This window comes from Seriola dumerili, unplaced genomic scaffold (assembly GCF_002260705.1).
Source record: "Seriola dumerili isolate Sdu_G_001 unplaced genomic scaffold, Sdu_1.0 BDQW01000478.1, whole genome shotgun sequence".
NCBI classification, from domain to species: domain Eukaryota; kingdom Metazoa; phylum Chordata; class Actinopteri; order Carangiformes; family Carangidae; genus Seriola; species Seriola dumerili.
The window spans coordinates 2,874,087-2,893,669 of NW_019174733.1; the positions used below are offsets into that span (position 1 = coordinate 2,874,087).

General features: G+C 37.9%; 2 protein-coding genes across 2 annotated transcripts; one reads left to right on the forward strand and one right to left on the reverse strand.

Annotated features, from left to right (window-relative positions):
- Positions 1-599: 599 nt before the first annotated feature.
- On the reverse strand, positions 600-3,408 carry gsto1 (glutathione S-transferase omega 1). The gene is made up of 6 exons (XM_022763556.1): positions 3,241-3,408; positions 2,203-2,311; positions 1,905-2,127; positions 1,715-1,816; positions 1,387-1,493; positions 600-1,129 (listed from the first exon to the last, which is right to left on the reverse strand). The coding sequence occupies exons 1-6, from the start codon at positions 3,266-3,268 to the stop codon at positions 979-981; spliced, it is 720 nt and encodes a 239-aa protein (XP_022619277.1). The 5' UTR covers positions 3,269-3,408; the 3' UTR covers positions 600-978.
- cfap43 (cilia and flagella associated protein 43) lies at positions 3,267-19,583 on the forward strand. The gene is made up of 39 exons (XM_022763501.1): positions 3,267-3,314; positions 3,555-3,595; positions 3,735-3,988; positions 4,120-4,216; positions 4,326-4,493; positions 4,643-4,799; positions 4,985-5,129; positions 5,259-5,341; positions 5,494-5,625; positions 5,761-5,877; positions 5,989-6,066; positions 6,199-6,347; positions 6,610-6,713; positions 6,966-7,115; positions 8,040-8,200; positions 8,387-8,551; positions 8,634-8,764; positions 9,824-9,986; positions 10,504-10,614; positions 11,327-11,404; positions 11,965-12,090; positions 12,181-12,285; positions 12,398-12,514; positions 13,050-13,244; positions 13,451-13,657; positions 13,852-13,938; positions 14,174-14,254; positions 14,948-15,076; positions 15,184-15,303; positions 15,622-15,729; positions 15,971-16,057; positions 16,140-16,228; positions 16,353-16,563; positions 16,875-16,987; positions 17,272-17,431; positions 17,676-17,840; positions 18,980-19,060; positions 19,149-19,302; positions 19,388-19,583. The coding sequence occupies exons 1-39, from the start codon at positions 3,267-3,269 to the stop codon at positions 19,561-19,563; spliced, it is 5,043 nt and encodes a 1,680-aa protein (XP_022619222.1). The 3' UTR covers positions 19,564-19,583.

The window sequence follows — 19,583 nt, forward strand, 5'->3', positions numbered from 1 at the left end:
TTTAATGAGTCTACTGGAGGGGTGAACACCTATCTCCCAAATGATATTCCCTAATTTTGTTTTGATAATGGTGATAGAGAGTGCATTTTCATCATCAAACCATTGTCAACCGTCTTTATATTTATACAGCATTTCAACAGCGGGTTCTGTTTGTAAAGCCAAGCACCAAAATAGTGTAATGTAAAAAATCACTCAGTAGGATTCTTCTGAAGCTCAAAAATCACATTGCTTGTTTTAGACGTATAACCAAGAGGAGAAGTGTTATATATGTATATCCCACTGGCTCTCAAAACAGCAACAAGTAATATACATGAAGGATAATAATCTTCTAAATATATTTCTCAATTTTAACAGAAATACCTCTCATATTATGCTGGTCTAAACAGGAATAATTTACCAAACATTATAGAAGTGTTTTTGTTTTCATTCATACTGTTGCAAATATGATGGCAGCTATTACGTTCAGTGTTGTTCAATGTTAAGTATTCGTTTTTTTTAATGCTTATTAGAGAGCAAAACTTCATTTTGCCTGTTACATTTCCACTGCATTGATGTCAAATCTTCGATAGTGCTCCAGGTTGTTCATTGGGACCACCCTGTGTAGTCTGGCAGGAAAATGTCATTTTTGTTTATTGTTACACAGACAGGAAATTTAGATCCAGGTCAGAGTCATTACATCCACAATTTATTAGAAACAGTGCAGCAGAGATGGATCATTGAAAATATCTTGAGTCATACAATTACTGTAACCCATTCCCATTATAATGATTTGATTTTTTTCCCTCATAACAAAATAAGTCTGAAAATGTCCAATTAAAAACACATTTTCCCTCCTCAAATGGAACCTGAATTCCTCATGATATCTCACTGAAGCATATTTCCTATTACATCAAAGTTTGAAAAACAAAATGAATCCACAATAACCATAACCAAAAACATGAATATAAATGGACGGTTTAATGTTCTCGTCAGTATTTTCTACAGGCCATAGTCGTAGTTGGGTTTTCCCTCAATGTAAGTCTTGTAAAAGCCCTTGTAGGTGTCCACACTGTGCCTGGTGGCTTTGACAGTCGGGTCCTCCGACATGCACTCTGTCCACGTCTTCAGCTCAGGCGCGTTGTCAAGGCAGCTGAAAAGACAACGGGAATCAAAGCATTCACCCAAGACTAAACTACAACACATGAACATAAGTCACACAAAAACATCTGTCATATCAGATGTCATGACGGAAAGATGACAAGGAAGAATTGACTTCTATGTCTTACTTTTGCACTGTTCCTACTATTTGTACCTTTTGCTCCACTCTATGGTGACCTCAAGTGTCTTTAAATGCTTCCATAAATAAAACACATTTATTTTTAAATGTCCTGAGAGATTATTACTTACTGTTTCAGTTCAAAGACATCCAGCCTCTCAAAAAACGGCCACATCATGTAGTCGATCATCGTGATGGAGTCGCCACCAAAAAACTTGGTCTTCTTATTAACCAGGTCCTGAAGAATAAACATTACATTTGTAAGTGTTGGATAAAATACTGTAAATGTACAGTCATTAAAGAGGGACACATGGATGATCTCACTTTACTCATTATCTTTGACCGTTTATAAAAAAAATCATAGGCAATTACAATTGCACTCATTCCTAAGGACATACTACCAAATTACATGTCTAGTGAAGGTATAAAGAAACAAGAGCACTCGACTTCGCAACCTGCCTCATTTAATTTGGCAAACTTCTCTTTCAGTTCAGCTTCCAGTCCTGAGACATCCTCGCCATTATTCCTCCCTGTTGATATCTTGTAGAAGTATGGTACTACCTGTAGAGAACAGTTGTTGTAAGCTGATTATTTGGTGATGGTAACAGTACCACCCCAAGATTTAGTTGTGGGTTTTCATAAAATATACCTTGGAAAAATGCTCCAGCATCATCTTCTGCTGAGCTTTACCAAAAGCAGATGAAGGAAGCAGCTTCTTCTCAGGGTAAACTTCGTCCAAGTATTCGCAGGTGATGGGAGACTCATATATCACCTCACCAGCAGGTGTTTCCAGTGTTGGGACAAGACCAAGGGGATTCTTCTCAATGAACCAGTCAGGTTTATCTTTCAGGTTGATGTTGATGGTGTCATGTCTGAAAGACAAAAATAGACTTAAATCACAAGTGCAGTATTAGTGATGCTATGGTTAAATAAAAATGTTTCTTTACTTGATTCCTTTGGCATTCAGCACTAATCTGGTTCTCTGGGCAAAGGGGCAGAATCTCATACTGTAAATCCTGATGTGGCCTTTGGGGACTGGACCAGGTGCAGCGCTTCCTAAAAGAAAAAAAAAGGAATTCCATACATGATAAAGAGCAACTAGGAGAGCATGCTGATTTATGTTTACTACCATTAACAAGTACTTATATTACTGTAACTCTGGCTTATATACTGTGCTTCACATCTAAAATAAAAACAATTACAGATTCAAAGTTTAGTAAAGTTTATAAGAGTCAGAAAATCTTTAGCCGGCTGGTTGTGGAGCCATGTACACTATAGAAACAGCAAGTGAATGAAGGCTTGAACAGGGTTTTCCACTTTTGAACCATTTGCAATACATTCCTGTTATCTATTTTTAGCTTTACGAACTGAACTGAACAGGTTACTACATGCATAATCACAATGACTTTGCAAAAAAAAAAGAAAAAGAAAATGGCGCAACTGTTCCTGACCCTCTGGCAGGTTCAGTTTTCTCCGGATTTAATGTAAAATAGTGCATTCTGTTGAAAAGAAAGTGAACATGCACGGACCTCGAATATGCACCTGACAGTTTGTTGGAAGTGAATAAGTGTAACTCTAAACTTTCAGCAAAATCCCAATTCTTAATTTTTTGTTCCGCTGTATGTACAATTATGTACCAAACGTTAAGTATTTTATAAGTAATGATTCATATGACGAAATTACACCGTAAATTCAGAGGAATTACACGATAAATGTTGGGGAATTACAATATACATCGCGGGCTGCATTAAATACAGTGTTACCAAATAAAAATTTCACAATTTTGAATGTTTCAAACACCGTTAAGACATTGAAAAGGACGTCTGCCACACGCTTACATAAATGAGTGTTGAAAGAGACGGAGATTGGGTGGTAAATTTCTAAAAATCAAGTTTCCCCTTAACTGTCGAACTGAAAGCTAATTCAACCTCGTAGAGGCCTGCAGAAGACTCTTCAGTTAGCACAGTAATCGCCGTACGTCTTACCATTGGCGAAACACTTTTCAGTAGACATGGTCGCACTTCAGGTGGTGGATGAAGTCAGTGTGGAAAAGGTCTTGGTACGAACGGAGAAAGTCTGTAAACGACAGAAAAAAGAGCGAACTGTGCAGCGGTATAAACTACAGCTGAATTAATGTATTTGTTATATACTTCCTGTGTGGGCGTGTCAGATAAATTATCAGCCAATGGCACGAAAGAGTGGTTTCTTCTGGTTGCCAGGGTTACACAATGATTCACAATTGTTTGTATGGCTGTTGAGCTCTTGAAAAAAAGTTAAATTTTACGGTGTGTTGTTTTAGTATCACCTCCAAATGGACGATATTGGAAGTTTAGAAGTCAGGTATGTAGCCGCTACAAACACACATATGTATTTTTACAATCGAACAGTGTGTATATTCATGTTCAAGTACCGTTTTATACAAGTGTCTATAGCAATTTGCCACCTAGATAATGTTTGGCTTTTGTGTTACTCCCTCCAGGTGGGTGCAAGGTTTTACAAACAAGAGTATCGAGTTTGTCGACAATAAAACAGTATGTTACACCAGTGGGAGTCATATCTGTTTCCTGAACCTGGAGACAAAATTGCAAAGTGTGCTTCAGGGCCCAGGCGGAGGCATTGGTGCACTGACAGCCAATGGGACCAGTGGAATTTTTGCTTTTTCTGAGCAACGTTTATCCCCATCTATATTTGTGTACATTTTCCCCCAGCTTCAGTTGAAGAATGAACTAAAAGGTAAGGGGAGATTGTATGATTTTACTGCGATTTTCCACCAAGATGTATTGAGTTTTTAATGTTTGTTTGTGTACATGCCTCCTACATTTATTTTCTCTCACACAAATACTGAATATTGATTTTTTTTCTAGGAACAGCACAGCTGGACTACACAACTCTGACGTTAAGTAATGGTGGTCCTTATTTGGGATGTTGTTCCTCTTTTCCAGACCACACCATAACAGTGTGGTAAGCCACTGAGAGTAGTACACTACCTTATACTGTGTGATATATATTTTCAATTATGTTTATTTAGGCTGAGCAGCTCTGTTACTGTAATTGTGACTGTGTGATGCAGGAACTGGGAAAATGCTGAGCCAATTTGTACACAACCACAAGCTGGGCAGGATGTCATTTCTTTGGTGTTCAACCCTCAGAATTGGCTCCAGCTATGTGCTTTGGGCACTACATCCATCACTGTCTGGAACATTGAGAAGAATGCCAGCCTTCATGTCCTGAAACCACGGTAAAGCAGACTTGAGAGTACCAGCAAGTAGTTAAAACCTAAATTGATATATGGACATTTCTGTGATGATTGAAAAGACATTACCTGCATTTATCTAGATGTCACAGGGTCAAGCAATGTTTGTGTATGCCGTATTTGTTGTGTTACAGTGTGGTAGAGCTTCCATCAACTGATGGTTCTTTTGCTGAGAGATTGGTGCCCACCTCTCCCACTAATACTGTCAGCAACAACCTGCCCTATTTTGGTCCAGAGATGCCTCCATCAGCCATCTCAGGGCTTAAGGGAGACAGGGCAGAAAGTATTGTGGTATTGTCCCACAGTCACTTAAATATCAATACTAACTCAATAAATACACTTTCACCTATTAATAGGTTTGTTTTTATGAAGCAGCTGTGATTCTTAGATCTATGAATCCATTTGAAAACATTTTTGCTATCAGGTATACAACCAAAGACAAAATGTAAACCCCAACACCACATGTATTTACACAGACTAAACTCTGCACCAAAGCCAGACTAACTCCTACTGCCATCTGCTGGACAGCCACATCAGAGCTCTATGTGGGCTGTGCGGAAGGATTTTTACTCCTTGTTGACCCAGAGAGCTTCTTTGTCTCAGTCCTCTTCAACCCCACAAGTAAGCAAACACACACAGTGGGACTCAGGGACTTGAAAGATGCTTATTTCTATTCTTTTAGTATTACCTCATTTTATTTGGCAATAGAAAAGACATTTGACATCTGATTTGTGTTTCCCTTTTCTATAGCTCCTGATGCCATTCCTGGTCTCAGACAGAAAAACTTTCAAGGTTTAACCCTTAACAAAAATGGTTTGATTGCTGTAGGGAAGGTAGGAGCCCACTGAGTGTGACATCCTCAAGACTGAAAGAAGAATAATACATTAATTCCTCTGTCAACTGCTGATGTGATTTGCAATTTCAGGCATCAGGAACTCTCAATTTCTCCAATTTAAAAAGATTTTGAAATGCTTATGTTTCACAGGATGGTGTGGTACACTGTCTGCAAATCAATGGCACTCAGACCGACATCACACAAACATTGCAGTTAGAAGGACCTGCCACAACTGTGATGTTCTCCCCTGATTATGAAACATTACTTCTATCTTCTGATACAGTAAGTACTCAAATATACCATAGTGTGGCATGTCACATGTACAAAAACACATGATATTCTGTCAAATAATTATTTGAGAGAAAAATATATATTGAAAATAAAATCAGAAAACATGACAGGCTTCTTGTTCTTTAGGGACAGATCTATGCGTTGAACCCAACCCGGTCGGACAAGATTGTGAAGGTCCTGGATATCCTCAGTGGAAACTTTGTGGCAGCAGCTTTGTCACACACTGACAAGAACATTTGTGTGGTAAAACATTTGTGTTGCTCAAGAATTACAGTGTCCCGTGATGGCATGTGTAATTTACGTCAATGTCTCTTTAGTGAGTGATGATGTTTGTTTTTTTCCTGCTGGTCGCAGTCAGTGAGGGATTCTGGAGAACTGCAGCTGTGGTCTGTAGATGGCATTTGCCTCAGTTCCCTGTCTCTTCACACTGAGGTTAGATTCACTACATATGAACATTCAGAATAAGTAGAGCCATATTAATACACTTGTCCTGTAAGCATGTGAAAATGACTTCTAATTGAATGTATCAGAACAGATGTAAACTTCTAATCTGTGTTTGTTTAGGTGACAACTCTGGCCTACTGTCCTATTGCACAATATGCAGCTGTAGGAACAACTTCAGGAAATATTCTCTTCATTGACCTGAACAGGGAGCAGCAGCCACGTCTGGTGCACCAGGTTCAGCTCTACCACACTCCTGTGGATCACCTAGTGCAAGTATCTTCCATTCCCATGATACCATAGAGTATCAATATAACACTGTACTTGTGATAAAGCAACTCGAAACACATTTATGAAGTAGAGGCACGAGTTACCTCAACCCCATAAAACCCAGAGAAGATAACTGCTCTTCTATTTCTGGTCAGGAAAGCAAATTAAAATGTCACATTAAATGATTACAGGTTTTCTTATTGTGGACACATATACTGTATGTTTATGTGTGCGTGTGACGTGTGTGTGTTTGTGCTTTTACAGTTTTGATCAAGAGGGTCACTACCTTCTCACTGGTGCCTCAGATTCACATATCTATCTACTCCATGCAAAACCATCAAAGAAATTTTCAGTCATAGGACACACAGGTTGATGATCTTTTTAAACACTATTTAACTGATTAGACATGTTACTACTCTTCTGTCCATACCAAAAACACTGTACATATCAATGCAAAGGTAATTTCAGCTTAGAATAGATATATACAATAGACATATAGAAAATTGTTGTCCCATTACTGTAACACTTTGACTTGAAAAGGACAATGTATTTGTTAATTTTATTTTTACATATTGAAAAGGCAGATCAGCATCCTTGTCTCATTTGGTTTTCTTTTCTAGTTGTTCCTGGACCCATTTTGTCACTTTCCACTCAGTGCATCAGGAACAGTGAACAGGTGAAAGTTCTTGCACTGAGCACTGGACAGGAGGGCAGAAAACATGAAGGTAGCCTCCTCACACTGCTCTCTCTGCCTGCGAAGGACCTCACAGGTACAGCACTGATTTAGTAGACTGATTCACTACTTATACTTTTTAGAAATTGGCCAGAAGTTTTTTATTTTTTTATTTTTACATCAGCACTGGTTGAACACCACCTATCTTAAAATTATTTGGCACACATCCAGAGGAGAAAGAGCAATTAATAATAGAGAACAGATTAGGGCCAGTGGTTCCCATTACCTCTCTGAACAGCCTGTTGAGGATAAGTCAGAGGCAATATGAGGGTCTAATAAGTGACGCATTACTCATAAGATCATGTGGTGATACTGACCTTAAGCAGGTCAATGAATTCAGACAGAGGTAAGGGAGGTCCACTGCAGACATGGGAGGAATGATGTTGAAACACGCAAAAGATAAGAATTTATTTCGCAGCTGATGGATCATCTCTTGTAGTTGAGGGGAGGTTTACAAGGTGATTCATAGCCAGAAACTCATTGTTACACAAGTTAAATAAATCTGTAAGCTTATTGGACTTCCACTTTTCTTCTCTTTCTGTTGTTTTAAGGCTTGAAAATCATTTATCATTCATCAAAGGCAGAGATGTTCATCACCAATTAATAGTACTTAACGGGACACTTTTACCAAAATGTTTAGACATGTTGTCTTAAACGCTGTCAAAAAGAAATACTATGACTAAGCGGTTTACAAAAACACACCCTTTGTTTATACAGCAGCATATGTTGAACAAGAGAGACCATGAGCCAATCTCATGAAGGAAGTGCAAAGATTAAGTCTTGGGTGTGGCAGCACTTCTGAAGCCACACACAGGGTATAAAACAAAAAAATATGAATAATGTGTTTTAAGGTGCTATCCATGTGATAGTTACCGAAATTACACTTTCTAATCACTTTCTAATCACTTATTTATTTGCTTGCTTCTTATTACATTTATGATGTGTCTCTGCTGACCTTTAGGTCCTGATTGTGTAGACCGACATGGTTGTGTGTCTAATCACATCATCAAAGTGTCCAGATATGAAGTGCCTCATCCACTTAGATCCTGTGTTCTGGGAGTCAGTGAAGTATTTGCTTACTGCCACAGAAGGAAAACTCTTCAGCGATTTCAACTTTCTCAGGTTTGCTGTTGCCTAATGCTCCAGTAACTGATGATCCTCTGTCATCATCTTACTAAAGTATCTTTTGCATTTACATTACATTTACAACAAACATTTTCATATAAACAGTAGCCCAAGTTTGTTTATGTGTTCCTAATCTGTTTAAACTAGAAATATGAACCTATGATTCTCAATTCTTCCTCTCAGGAGACGGATGGTCTCTCCAGTCAACAGGTGGTTCAGCTGAAACCAGAGCAGGAGGTGAAGGGTCATCCATTGGGCCCTGCCTGTCTTGTACTGTCCCCTCATCAGTTATGGCTGGGTTCTATAGGCCGAGATGGCCTACTATGCATTAGAGAAACTGCTTCCATGGTAGGAGCTTATTCTTGTAACCGTTTGAATCACATTTTCACAATCTGTAGTGATTACTATGATGCTATTGCTGCACCTACAGGAGCGATACATTGAGCTGCAGTGCCATTCATGCCATCTTGGTGGAGTTCGTAGTCTGACCTTCTCCGCAGACAGCCAGACACTCCTCACTGCTGGCTTTAAAGACGGCTGTCTTGTGTCCACTAATCTCAGGTAAAGCAGCAAGCAGTCTGTCATATAATGCACAGCTGTGAACAGTAGAGGGAACTGTTGCTCACAATAGTGATGTCACTCTCACGCAGATATTGTGTACATCAAAAAGTACTTTACTCTCATACAGCTGACAGTGAGGGACTATAGTAAATAAACAACTGGAGTGGAGGGTCCATGGGGATAATGGCCATAATCCACAGGAAAACAAAGATCCAATAAATTTGACAGCAGTATCTCCCCACTGAATCACATCCCACTTACATTCCACATCTGCCTTCTCTTCTTGCTCCTGCCTGCTTTTATTTTAAAGTTCAAAAATCTTTTCTTTTCTCTCCTTAGCTCTTATCACTTTTCTGTTATCTTAAATCACAGTTATGTAATGTTTCATGACTTTTTTTTTTTTTACATCTATTGTTGGTTCACTATGTGTCTAATTCATTGGCTGCTTAAACTGTTGGTAATATGGGAATTTAAAGGATAGTTCCAGTGTATTTTTCTTAATGTCAACAATTCCCATTAAAAGACCTAAACCAATCACCCCAAAAGCCTGATATAACTGATTACTCTTAGTCATAGAGCTCTATTGTTGTCTAAAAACTATTAGAACTACATCAGTTAGTCACACCGTTACACATTTTCCTTTTATGATCAACAAAAGCACTGTAGTTTATTCTGAGTCAGTCCCATATACACCATCCTGGTGACGTCCCCAGCAAATTCTCTATTTATTCCTGTTTGAGTAATGTTCGTGACCACACTCAGCTGCTTTTGGAAAAAACTTATGATTTAAAAAGAATTTAACTATATACTGTACTTGTGGCCTGTTTTAAACTTTTAAAGATTTATGTCTTCTAACGCACTGTTAGTCCGTCTGTTTTAGACTTTTCATAGGAATTGTTGACGATAATAAAAATTTAGAATTTTGCCAACCTCATCCTTTAAGGTTATTCTGCTCTTCCTCTACAGGTATTCTAAGGTGATCATTCATAGTTCATAGTATCTTCATAAATCTGCTCTCTTTTTATGTGTATGTTATGTGTTTTCCATGGCTCCATACAGAATTAAAGGTGTGGATGCTGAAGTGAACAAAGCTACTCAGTATAGCAAGTCTATGGCTCGTTTCTTGAAGAACATATTCAATACAGAGAACACTGTCCTCATCGACATGCCTGAGTGGAGCCAAGGGTCCTGTGCTGACACTGAAAAACCAAAGGAAAATGAGGTAAACAACAATAATCAATTCTATTTTTTTTTAAGTTGTTAATTTGTACTACTACTAACTGTGCTGCTTTTTTGTAGCTATTGAAACAGTCAACACCAAACACACCAAAAAGCACACTGCATTACAGAAGATACACTCAGTTGTTTTGGTGCACCCACCTAAAACTAAGGTGGTCTAATACAACAGACCTGTAATAGATTCAACCTTTATGAAAGTTATAGGGTGGCATACCCATAAATTTGAAGAATATAATGGGAAATGTGATCCGAAACATTTTGTTTCTGAGCTGTTTCAGCTATCAAACAGGAATCATGTGTGTCCTTAGTCAAGACACTGTGGCATAAATCTGGTATGAATATTACACAATGTAATATATGTTCAATTATGTTATTATTGCTTATATAAAGGCCTTGTACATTACTGAACCAAATGAAGACTTAAGCAATGTGTCAAAGAAAATGCCTTTATTTATTTTTGTACCTGTGTGTTATTCTTATGTGTTGTTAACACTCTGTAGGTCAGCGGTGGAGCAGAGGCTATGGATGTGACAGAGCAGGATGAGAGTTATAATAGCCAGCTGTCTGCTCCATCTTCACACCCTACCTGGCTGGAAAGCAGGCATGAGGCGGTCAGTGACTACCATGCTGTAATATTTGTGGTGGTGTACCATGTGGATAATGTTAACTATGTTTAGATACTTCTCTTGTGTCTCTGCAAGTTGCAGATGGAGGATTGTGTAACTGTCCTTTGCACCTGTGTACGATATCTTGTTCAGAAAGCAGCTGTGTTACTTTTGGCAGACAACATCTTGATTTATTGTATTTAAAATGTGAGAAAATCAATCAATTATTAAGTGGTTGAGTGCTATAAAGCAGATAAGCATTTGTAAAAATGTGTTTAGTACTTTGTCACCTGACAAAGCTTCTTGATAACAATAAATTGATATTGAAGGTGTGGCATTCTTTGAGTTGTGGGTTTCACACCTCATCCTTATTCGTACATGGGAAACGGGCAGAGGCACTTTGCCTGCCTTTTCCAGCTTTATGCTACAACATGCTTTCTAATATGACTCACATGTTCTTTGGGGATCTCTTTAAGTCAAGCCTTGTCATGTTGAGTGATGAAGTGTTGGATAGCATATAATTTTTTTTTTTTTTTCGATGTGGTAAAATTGATGATTATTAATGCTGTTTGCTTCCAAATCATGTTGGTGTACTTGCTGTGGCTTGAGAGGGTGTTGCAAAGTTGACATAAGGCCAGTTTAATACTACCTGGTACTTTACTTTAGTGTACGTCAGTTAAAATCTCTTTCTTGTTTTCAATCTGCTTATATTGAACAGGTTATAAAAGAAGAGAATGAGCAATATTCTGAGACAAAGAAAAACCTGAGGAAAACCATCAAAGAGTTACGTGACGCTGTAAGTGAGTTTTATTATACAGAAGAAGATATTGTGACAGTCACAAAACTTGCTGACAAATCAACATCCCACAGTGCATGTAAGCACAAATACTGTACTATTAAATACAGTATGTTCAGTAAGTACTTTTCAATTCAATAAGACTTATCTCTGTAATTATATATAGCAGCACACTACCCACAGCCGCACATACACATGAAAAACAACAGAAAACTGTTTGTTACAGAGTGAAAAGCTAAAGGCTAAAACTGCATGTGGAATTCTAGAAATAGATGCATGAATAAATTAATATTTTTATGTAAAAAAATTAATATAAACAAACCTCTGAAGCTATAGTAATCCAGTGGGATCTCAAATCATCATCAGTCTGTCTATAGAACATTTTTATTTCTACTTTTATTGGCTTCTAGTACATAAAAATACAATGTGGCCATCATGAAAAATACATATTAGTTCAAGAAACAGTTTACATTTGTATGTCTTTAACAGTGCAGCTAAGATACTTAGTATATTTAAGTTAGATGCACAATTACAAAACAAGTCTTTATTTCAATTGTCAGATCCAGGGAATGATGCGGGAAAATGTGAACCTCCCAGATATCGAGCGTCTGAAACAACATGAGTTCAACCTGGATCTTGAAGAGAAGAGGAGACTAGAGGCCATGGTGGAGCTGGAGGTTACCAGGGTAAGGCATGCACACTAACATGAATTCAGTGAATTTTAATTTTGCTTTGAGGTCATGATGCTAGTGATTCTTAATGCAGTCACATTGTAGGTGAGAGAAGAAATCGAGTGGAAGATTTTAGCGAAATGTTACCTCCGTGATGTCCTAAAGAGAGAGTGCTGGGATTCAATGAAGGTCAAGGGAAGGTCCATTAAGGTGAGATCAGGAGCAAGCATTCATATGTCAAACAAGTGTTACAACATTAATGATGAGTATGCTGTAATCTATATATAAATATTTATATTTATATTAATACCTTCTATCACAGATGTTTCACTCTGAACACGAGGTGAAGAACTACCCTCTAAAACAGCGAACAGAGAAAGAGGTGGAGGAACTTCGCAGTGTTCAGAATAACAGGAAGTTTGAAAAGGCTGCCTGCACCGTAAGCAATGCTCAGGCCTGAACAGTCTGTGGTTTAGATTCTAATTAACACTGTGTAGAAAAGCACATGTGATGAGTTAGAATGGATTAGGTGACGTGTGTTTTAATGTAAAACAGAAATGCAGCATGCTAACTCACAGCAAAATACAGAAAAGAACTCACCAAAGGTTTTACATTTTCTAAAAGCTGCGGAAATGCAGTCTCTTCAGACTGCTGATTGTTTACTCCCTGGAAATACATTTTATGGCAAAACCATTCAAGTCGAAATGAGTTTACTGCTGGAAAATAATTTGATGTTTTGAATCTTTCTTTTGACCTTTCACTGCTACAACCTTTTAAAATGCTTGAATACATGCCAGTCCACCAGTGTTGAAATCTTTTTAGATTTATGGCTGTGTGGCTGAAAGCAAGTGTTACGATAGTTCTCTTCACTGCAATATTCTGGGGATAAAGTTTATAATCTTATGGCCACAGATTCAGTCCTCAGCGTTTATCTCAGCCCTCTCATTCAAAGTATTTGTCTCCACATTTTTCAGCAGAGCAGCTTAAAGAAAAGTTCCAGCACAACCAGCACAAAGGAGGAAGAGCAGGGGGAGCAAGACCACATGGCAGAGAGTGCTGCTGTAACGGGAAGTTTCTCTGCTCAGTTGGGATATTCAAGTCCTTACATCTATGATCAGTTCAGCCTGCAAACCACAGAACAGAGGATCAACCAGATAATTCTACTTCAGGTGGGAACCTGTTCCAAAAACTGTTGCATCTCAGCACAATGTGATAATGACTTTTCCAAAACAGTGCCCAAAACACACACTTAAACAAAAAGTGAATAAAATAGTTATAAAGAAAGAAAGTGAAATAAAGAACACATAAAAAGGTGATTTATGAGAATTGACTGACGGCTCAGTCATAATATTTTTTCACTCTTCCCCACATACAGGATCTGATTTATCGTATCAAGACAGCTTTCAATACTGAATTTGAGGGCTTACACAGGCAAAAGGTGCAGGAGCTCAACCGTGTGCAGGACAGGAACAGACACATCAGGGAGATCATGCTGGAACTGGACATGAAGGAGAAGCTGTGGGAGTCCAGCCTGACCAACAATGAGTGGCCAGAGAGGCTGCTTACTGTGGACGACTCTGAGGTCACTGAACTCCTCATGAAACATCTGAAAAGTTGACAAAGTTCACATAAAGTTCAATAAACAGAACAAACATGTTGAAATACTTTTTTTTTTTTTTTAACCATAATGTGAAATGGTACACAGTTATCATCATAAGATCATAAGATGCTTCTTTACAGTTTACCAGAGAGATATGCACTTTTCTTCCACTCTAGATAAAAGCAGAAAAGTACCTCACCGAAGAACAGAAAAAGGAGGAGGAGAAAAAGAAGTTGGAAGAGCAAAGACGTGCGGCTGCCAAGGTATGCTGCCACAATAAATGTGTTTTTGTTTTTCAACTCTTGTTTGTTGCTAAATTCTTCAAATACTTCTATATAAAATTGCTGCATCTAAGATTATTATTAACTACAGTATGAGTAAATTTAACAGTTCCTTACCATAAAGAAATGAAATATATTAATGTTACTTGATCCATAGAATATACAGCAAGTTAATCAGTTCTGTCATATTGATAAGGTTTTTGTCCGTCTATTGTAGGGGGATAGTTGCAGAGATAGGGCTCTCGATGACATGATGGATGGAGTGCTTGAAGTGAAAAAAGAGGACATCTTGAAAATGGTGGGTTAAAATATTTGAATTTCTGTTAAAGCATTAATACTGTAATCCATTGATCCCAGATATAATATACCCAAAATAATATACCAGGAGTTTCAGGTTGCGCTGTCTTCTGTGTCGGTTAAAATGTTGAAACCAGGTTGATGTGAACAAGTAAGAAGGTGGTCAAGTCCAGTTTTAATAAATCAGCTGGCTTGAATCTGTCTGCTAAAAAGAAAAATGTAAATTAGAGCTACAATGATTAATAAATTAGTCAATTGACCGAAAATGATTCAGAAGCTTTTTTGATAATTGATTAATCATTTTAGTTGTTTTAGCTTAGTCAAGCAGAAATGACAAACATTCTGGTTCCAGCTTCTCAAATGTGAAGATTCAATGATTTTCTTTGTCATAATAGTAAACTGAATATCTTTGGCTTTTGGACTTGTGGAATAAAACAAGACACAAAACATTTTTTGAATGTCTGAGAAAGACAGAGAAAAAAAAAGAAGAAAAACTCATCCTTACCACCTGCAGTAATTTCTTAGGACGAACACAAAATGCTATATCTGTGAACTAAGTAATACACAGGAAAGCATTAATTCTCTCCCATTAGGAAAATTATGTCCTATTTTTTTTTTACTTGAATTGTTCTCTAGACAGTGTCATTTGAATCAGCATGAAGGGCACATAGTTTCTTTTGAATTTACTCCACAGGAAATACCTCCGCCTGAGTTTGTTTTGACCAAACCTGACATCCACTGGAGTGAGGAGGAGAAAAAAGTCTACAAAGAGTATGAGAAGAAAACCAAAGACCTGAGTGAGGAGAAAGAGAAATACAAAAAGGTATTAAAGTAGATACATTCACATTTCGGTTTTACTATAATCAGAAAAATTAACTTCTAATCAGTGATCAATATAAATCATGTGTTAACTCTAATGTTATATTGCAGACACTGGAAACTGAAATGAAAAAACTACAGGCATCCACCAAGGATGCGACCATAAAGTTTGATGAGAGTTTGACAAAGCTGTTTGAGAAGAAAGTAAAATACGAAATGGCTATACACCAGGTGAGCCACCACATACATATAAACACAACCACATAAATACACACACACACACACACACACACACACACACACACACACACACACACACACACACACACGTAGAACATGCATGTGACACATAGACTGATTCATAACACGGACACATGAAATCAGTCTACATCAAAGTTGCTTCCTTTTCGTCATTTTCCCCAGGCTAGATGAAGGGTCCCCTCTTCTCACTGTGGTTTCCTCCTTGAAATAATTATGAGATACGATATCTTGTGTATGTGACATCTTAAAAAAAATCCTGTTTAATGTTGTTTTTCCTTCTCTTTACAGGAAGAGCTCAAGATCACTTATCTTGTTTATTCAGTAATCATAGAGCAAGAGATGAGAAATCGAGAGCTGGAGCTCAAGCTCAAACTTGAAAAAGCGTTGGCATACAAGGTCAGAAAACTTTTACACAGTAATGCTGAAGGAATTTATGACCGCCAGCTTCAGATTCTGTTATTCGTGAGATACCTGAGTGAAGCTGTGTGGTGTTCTTCCAAATTTTAGTATAATATCTTCCCATCGCTCAGGCGTGTTTTTCAAGAGCTAACGTGTCCTCATTTGTTAAGCTTTATTACTGCCAGTCACTGTTTCCCGTACGTTGCTCTCATTTTATCAGCATGTATTTTTCTGACAGGATGAAACTGGGGAGGAGGTGAAGAGACACGAAGAAGAGGTAGAATTGTTTCACGAGACCTATGACAGCATCATAGCTGAGGACAAAGTGAGCCAGCTCGGAAAGTACTGAAATAATTTCGGTTGTAAATGGCTGTGCACATAATATAATATAATCCATATCTCCCAAGGTTCTTGACAAAGAATTTAGGAAGGAGTTCTTTGATGTACCAACCCACGTTGTTGATCACTTGTATAAGCTGTTCAAGCGTAGACCCAGGTTTGTAACACTTACAATTTATTTGCAAACGTGAAACATAATGCAGTTTCTGGTGACTCATAGCTTCATACGTAGAGAGCCTACAGACAGAGCTACACTGTTATCAGAGTCTTTAATGCTTCAGGGTTCAAAAGATGAGGACTCAGACCGACAACAACTCCAACCTGTTTAAAGAGCAGCATCTGTCCGGTTCTCTGGCTCCTGATGTGCTTGGCAAAATGCTTAAGGCCATGGAGGAGCTGGATGCTCCGGAAAATATACCAGAGGGCTTGAACCCATCCATCTGGGACAGATTTTGTCTCGTCCGCAGAGCAAAAGTAGAGAGTGAGCAAAAGGTAATATGAGAACACAGACAGGTTAAAGATTGGAAATACATTGGAACATTGCTAGACCACTAAAAAACATAATATGCAACAAATATGCAATTGGCATAATATTTTTTAGTTTGTGTACAAATATTCTAATTCTTATCAACAATGGCTTTCCAATTGTAGATCTATCGTCTCTCTCATTTTCAAGTGTTTTTACAGTGAACCATTACTGTAATGCTTTGTGCAGCCCAGCTATTAAACAGATTTAGGAAACTTTAATGAATGATTGAATGTATTTTATTCTGTGTTTGTATCTGTGGTTTACTGTTGCACAGGTAAAAGTACAAGCTTTGTCTATTGCTGAGATGCAGGCGTTTTTACAGAAGAGGAGAGATGAGGATAAGGCTGCTCAACAGGAAATTAAAAATCTCTCCGATGAACTTGAAAGGTATGACTGTTGTTTTGTCATTCATTCTGATCATAAGTAGTTGATTGAGAACATAAAAATGTTTATTTGTCACTCTACTTAAAAAAAAAACCCAGCAAGGATGGCCTGAGAGAGTGCCACTCTTATTCTTAAAATTGTCTCATTCCCTGTATCCTTTGACCATAAGCAAATGCTCTAAAAATTAAGCTTAAATATAAAGGTGATATAGTAAAAACTAGATAGTATTAGTGTTTTATTGTATTCATTTGAAAGAATGAGTTATTTGTTCTCGCGCTTTCCTCTAGTCTACATAAAGAGAAGAACTGTTTCCTGACAGACATCATGGCCCAGGTCCTGCTCAAACAGGGCCAGGTGGAGGTGTCTACCACAGACCTGACTGCTGACTACACTGACTCTGTACTTCTCCACAGGACTGTGGTGGAGGACCTTAACAAAACCATCAGGGTCAGCCTTTACTTATTGTAAAACACACTCTTGAAAACTAGGATGTACTGTATATTCTTATGATGGATCTATATACAAAAATACACAAATGGCATATAAGCATGTACATAAATACAATGCTGACAAATGATTTTCTTTCTGATAAAAGTTGCCAAATAAGCCAAAGCCAATTTCAAGTGGTGGTCAAATACATTGGTTTTGAAAATGTGTGTGTCTGTGAAATGATGAGAACCTTTATGATCAGACACTTGGAGAGCAGAAGATAGCCTCGATGGTGGAGTGCAAAGACTTCCGTAAGGGCATCATCCAGCTGGAGTGGCAGCACAAGATGATGAAGATGCAGATAGAGGACCTCAACAACAAAGCGAGGGACATCCAGATGTTACGTCTCACTGAGGACCAACAGGATGTAAGTTTCTGTTTAGCTTCTCTCAGGGACCTTGGCATCTTTTATCCTCAATCAAATACTGGCTTGGCCTCAATATGGAAACAAACACTAAACACTTTATGAGAAATAATGCTACTGCATAGTGAATAGATTTTACCTTGAACATAATTCTGACATTGTAATTATACGTCAAAAGTTTTCAAAAACATCTGCCTGGAATGGCAATGAAACATCTGCGTTTGGGGTGAAACATTAATCCTGTTTGCATTTCTGGATAAACCTCAGTCGTTGATATCAAGGTAGGTATTTTGGGTTTGGCAGCATGAGATGTTTTGCAAGCAGAAAATTGTTACCATCCCTGAATACAGATGGATGAGCTTTTGTTATCAGACACACCTTTTTCACACAAGCTCCACACCCTCTCCACCCTTTTCTCTTTTTTTGTTTTTGCATCTTTTAAAACTTAAAGACTGCTTTAAAAACTACACGTAGACTTTCTTTGCTCTGTTTATGCCTTTAACACTTCAGTTTTAGTTTGAATATATATACTACAATTCAAAATTCTAGTAAACAGAGAAGCTTCTGTGCTTCATTTGGCTGCACGTTTAGATCCAAGGTGTGAAGAGGCAGTTCAGTCAAATACAGACCACAAAAGCTGACAGGAAAATACTTTGCTCCTGCTCCATTAACCCCTTCATACACATTAAAAACACAAGAAATTTTGTGATTTACTCATATTTAAAAAATAACACGAACTCTATGGTTGAGCAATGAAAAATTACATAAAGATCAAATGAGTCATCCATAATCTTATTTTCAACAAGTCAATGAGCATGGCACACACAAAACATGTTTCCATGCCTGCATGCCAGTTTCCTCAGGTAGTGTCTACTGTGGCGTGGCATGAAGCTTCCTGTCATTGTTTAGGCCCCTGAAACCATGGGAAAGAAAAGCTTTATATTATAAATAAATCCATCCTGAATAATCATTAACATTTTATGATGAAGCATTTTGCTGCGATTGTTGTGGGATCTTTCACTGAAAGAGCTAGAGTAGTCTCGCCTGAGAGAAAATTCTGTTGAGACATTTTGTCATTGCTCCTTCTGTTTTTGTTTTTGAATTCTGGCTTCAAAAATGTCAGTTATTCCCCTTTCTTTCAGTATCTCAACAAGACAAATCGAGACAGTCGCGTGTCCAAGCAAGTTTCCATTCTGGAGAAAACAATAGCTTTCCAGGAAAAGGTAAAACACAAGTAACAATGTGATCTCATCAAACAGCTCTTGTACACCTTTACAGTTAATATGCTTATTATGCCCTTGTTATTTTCAGACTCATCAACAGAGTGTGCAGCATCGCATAAAAAAAATTGAACAGCTTAACAGGCAGGCAGCGATGAAAGCTGAGAAGAGCACAAGTTTAGAAGAGCAGCTACCTAATATAAAGGTGACTGTGGCGGAGAGGACACACATTTATGAAGCAATAGGTAATAAAACATTTATTTAAGCTAATAAAACAAATTGAGATTTTAGAGCCTTCCCTGGTTGATAATGTGGCTTGCTTTTTTTTAGCTTCAGAGGAAAATCAGGCAGCTCAAACAGAGGAGCGCTACAAGGAAATCGTTCAGAAGAAGAACTTAGAGGATTTTGCCAGAGCACAGGCGGAAGATCTGGCTTTCCTCTGGGCCAAACTTGAGCGCCTGAGGATGAAGAACTTTCCTTCACTTGATCAGCTTAAACACAACTGAGCAAAGCCTTGTCCTTAACA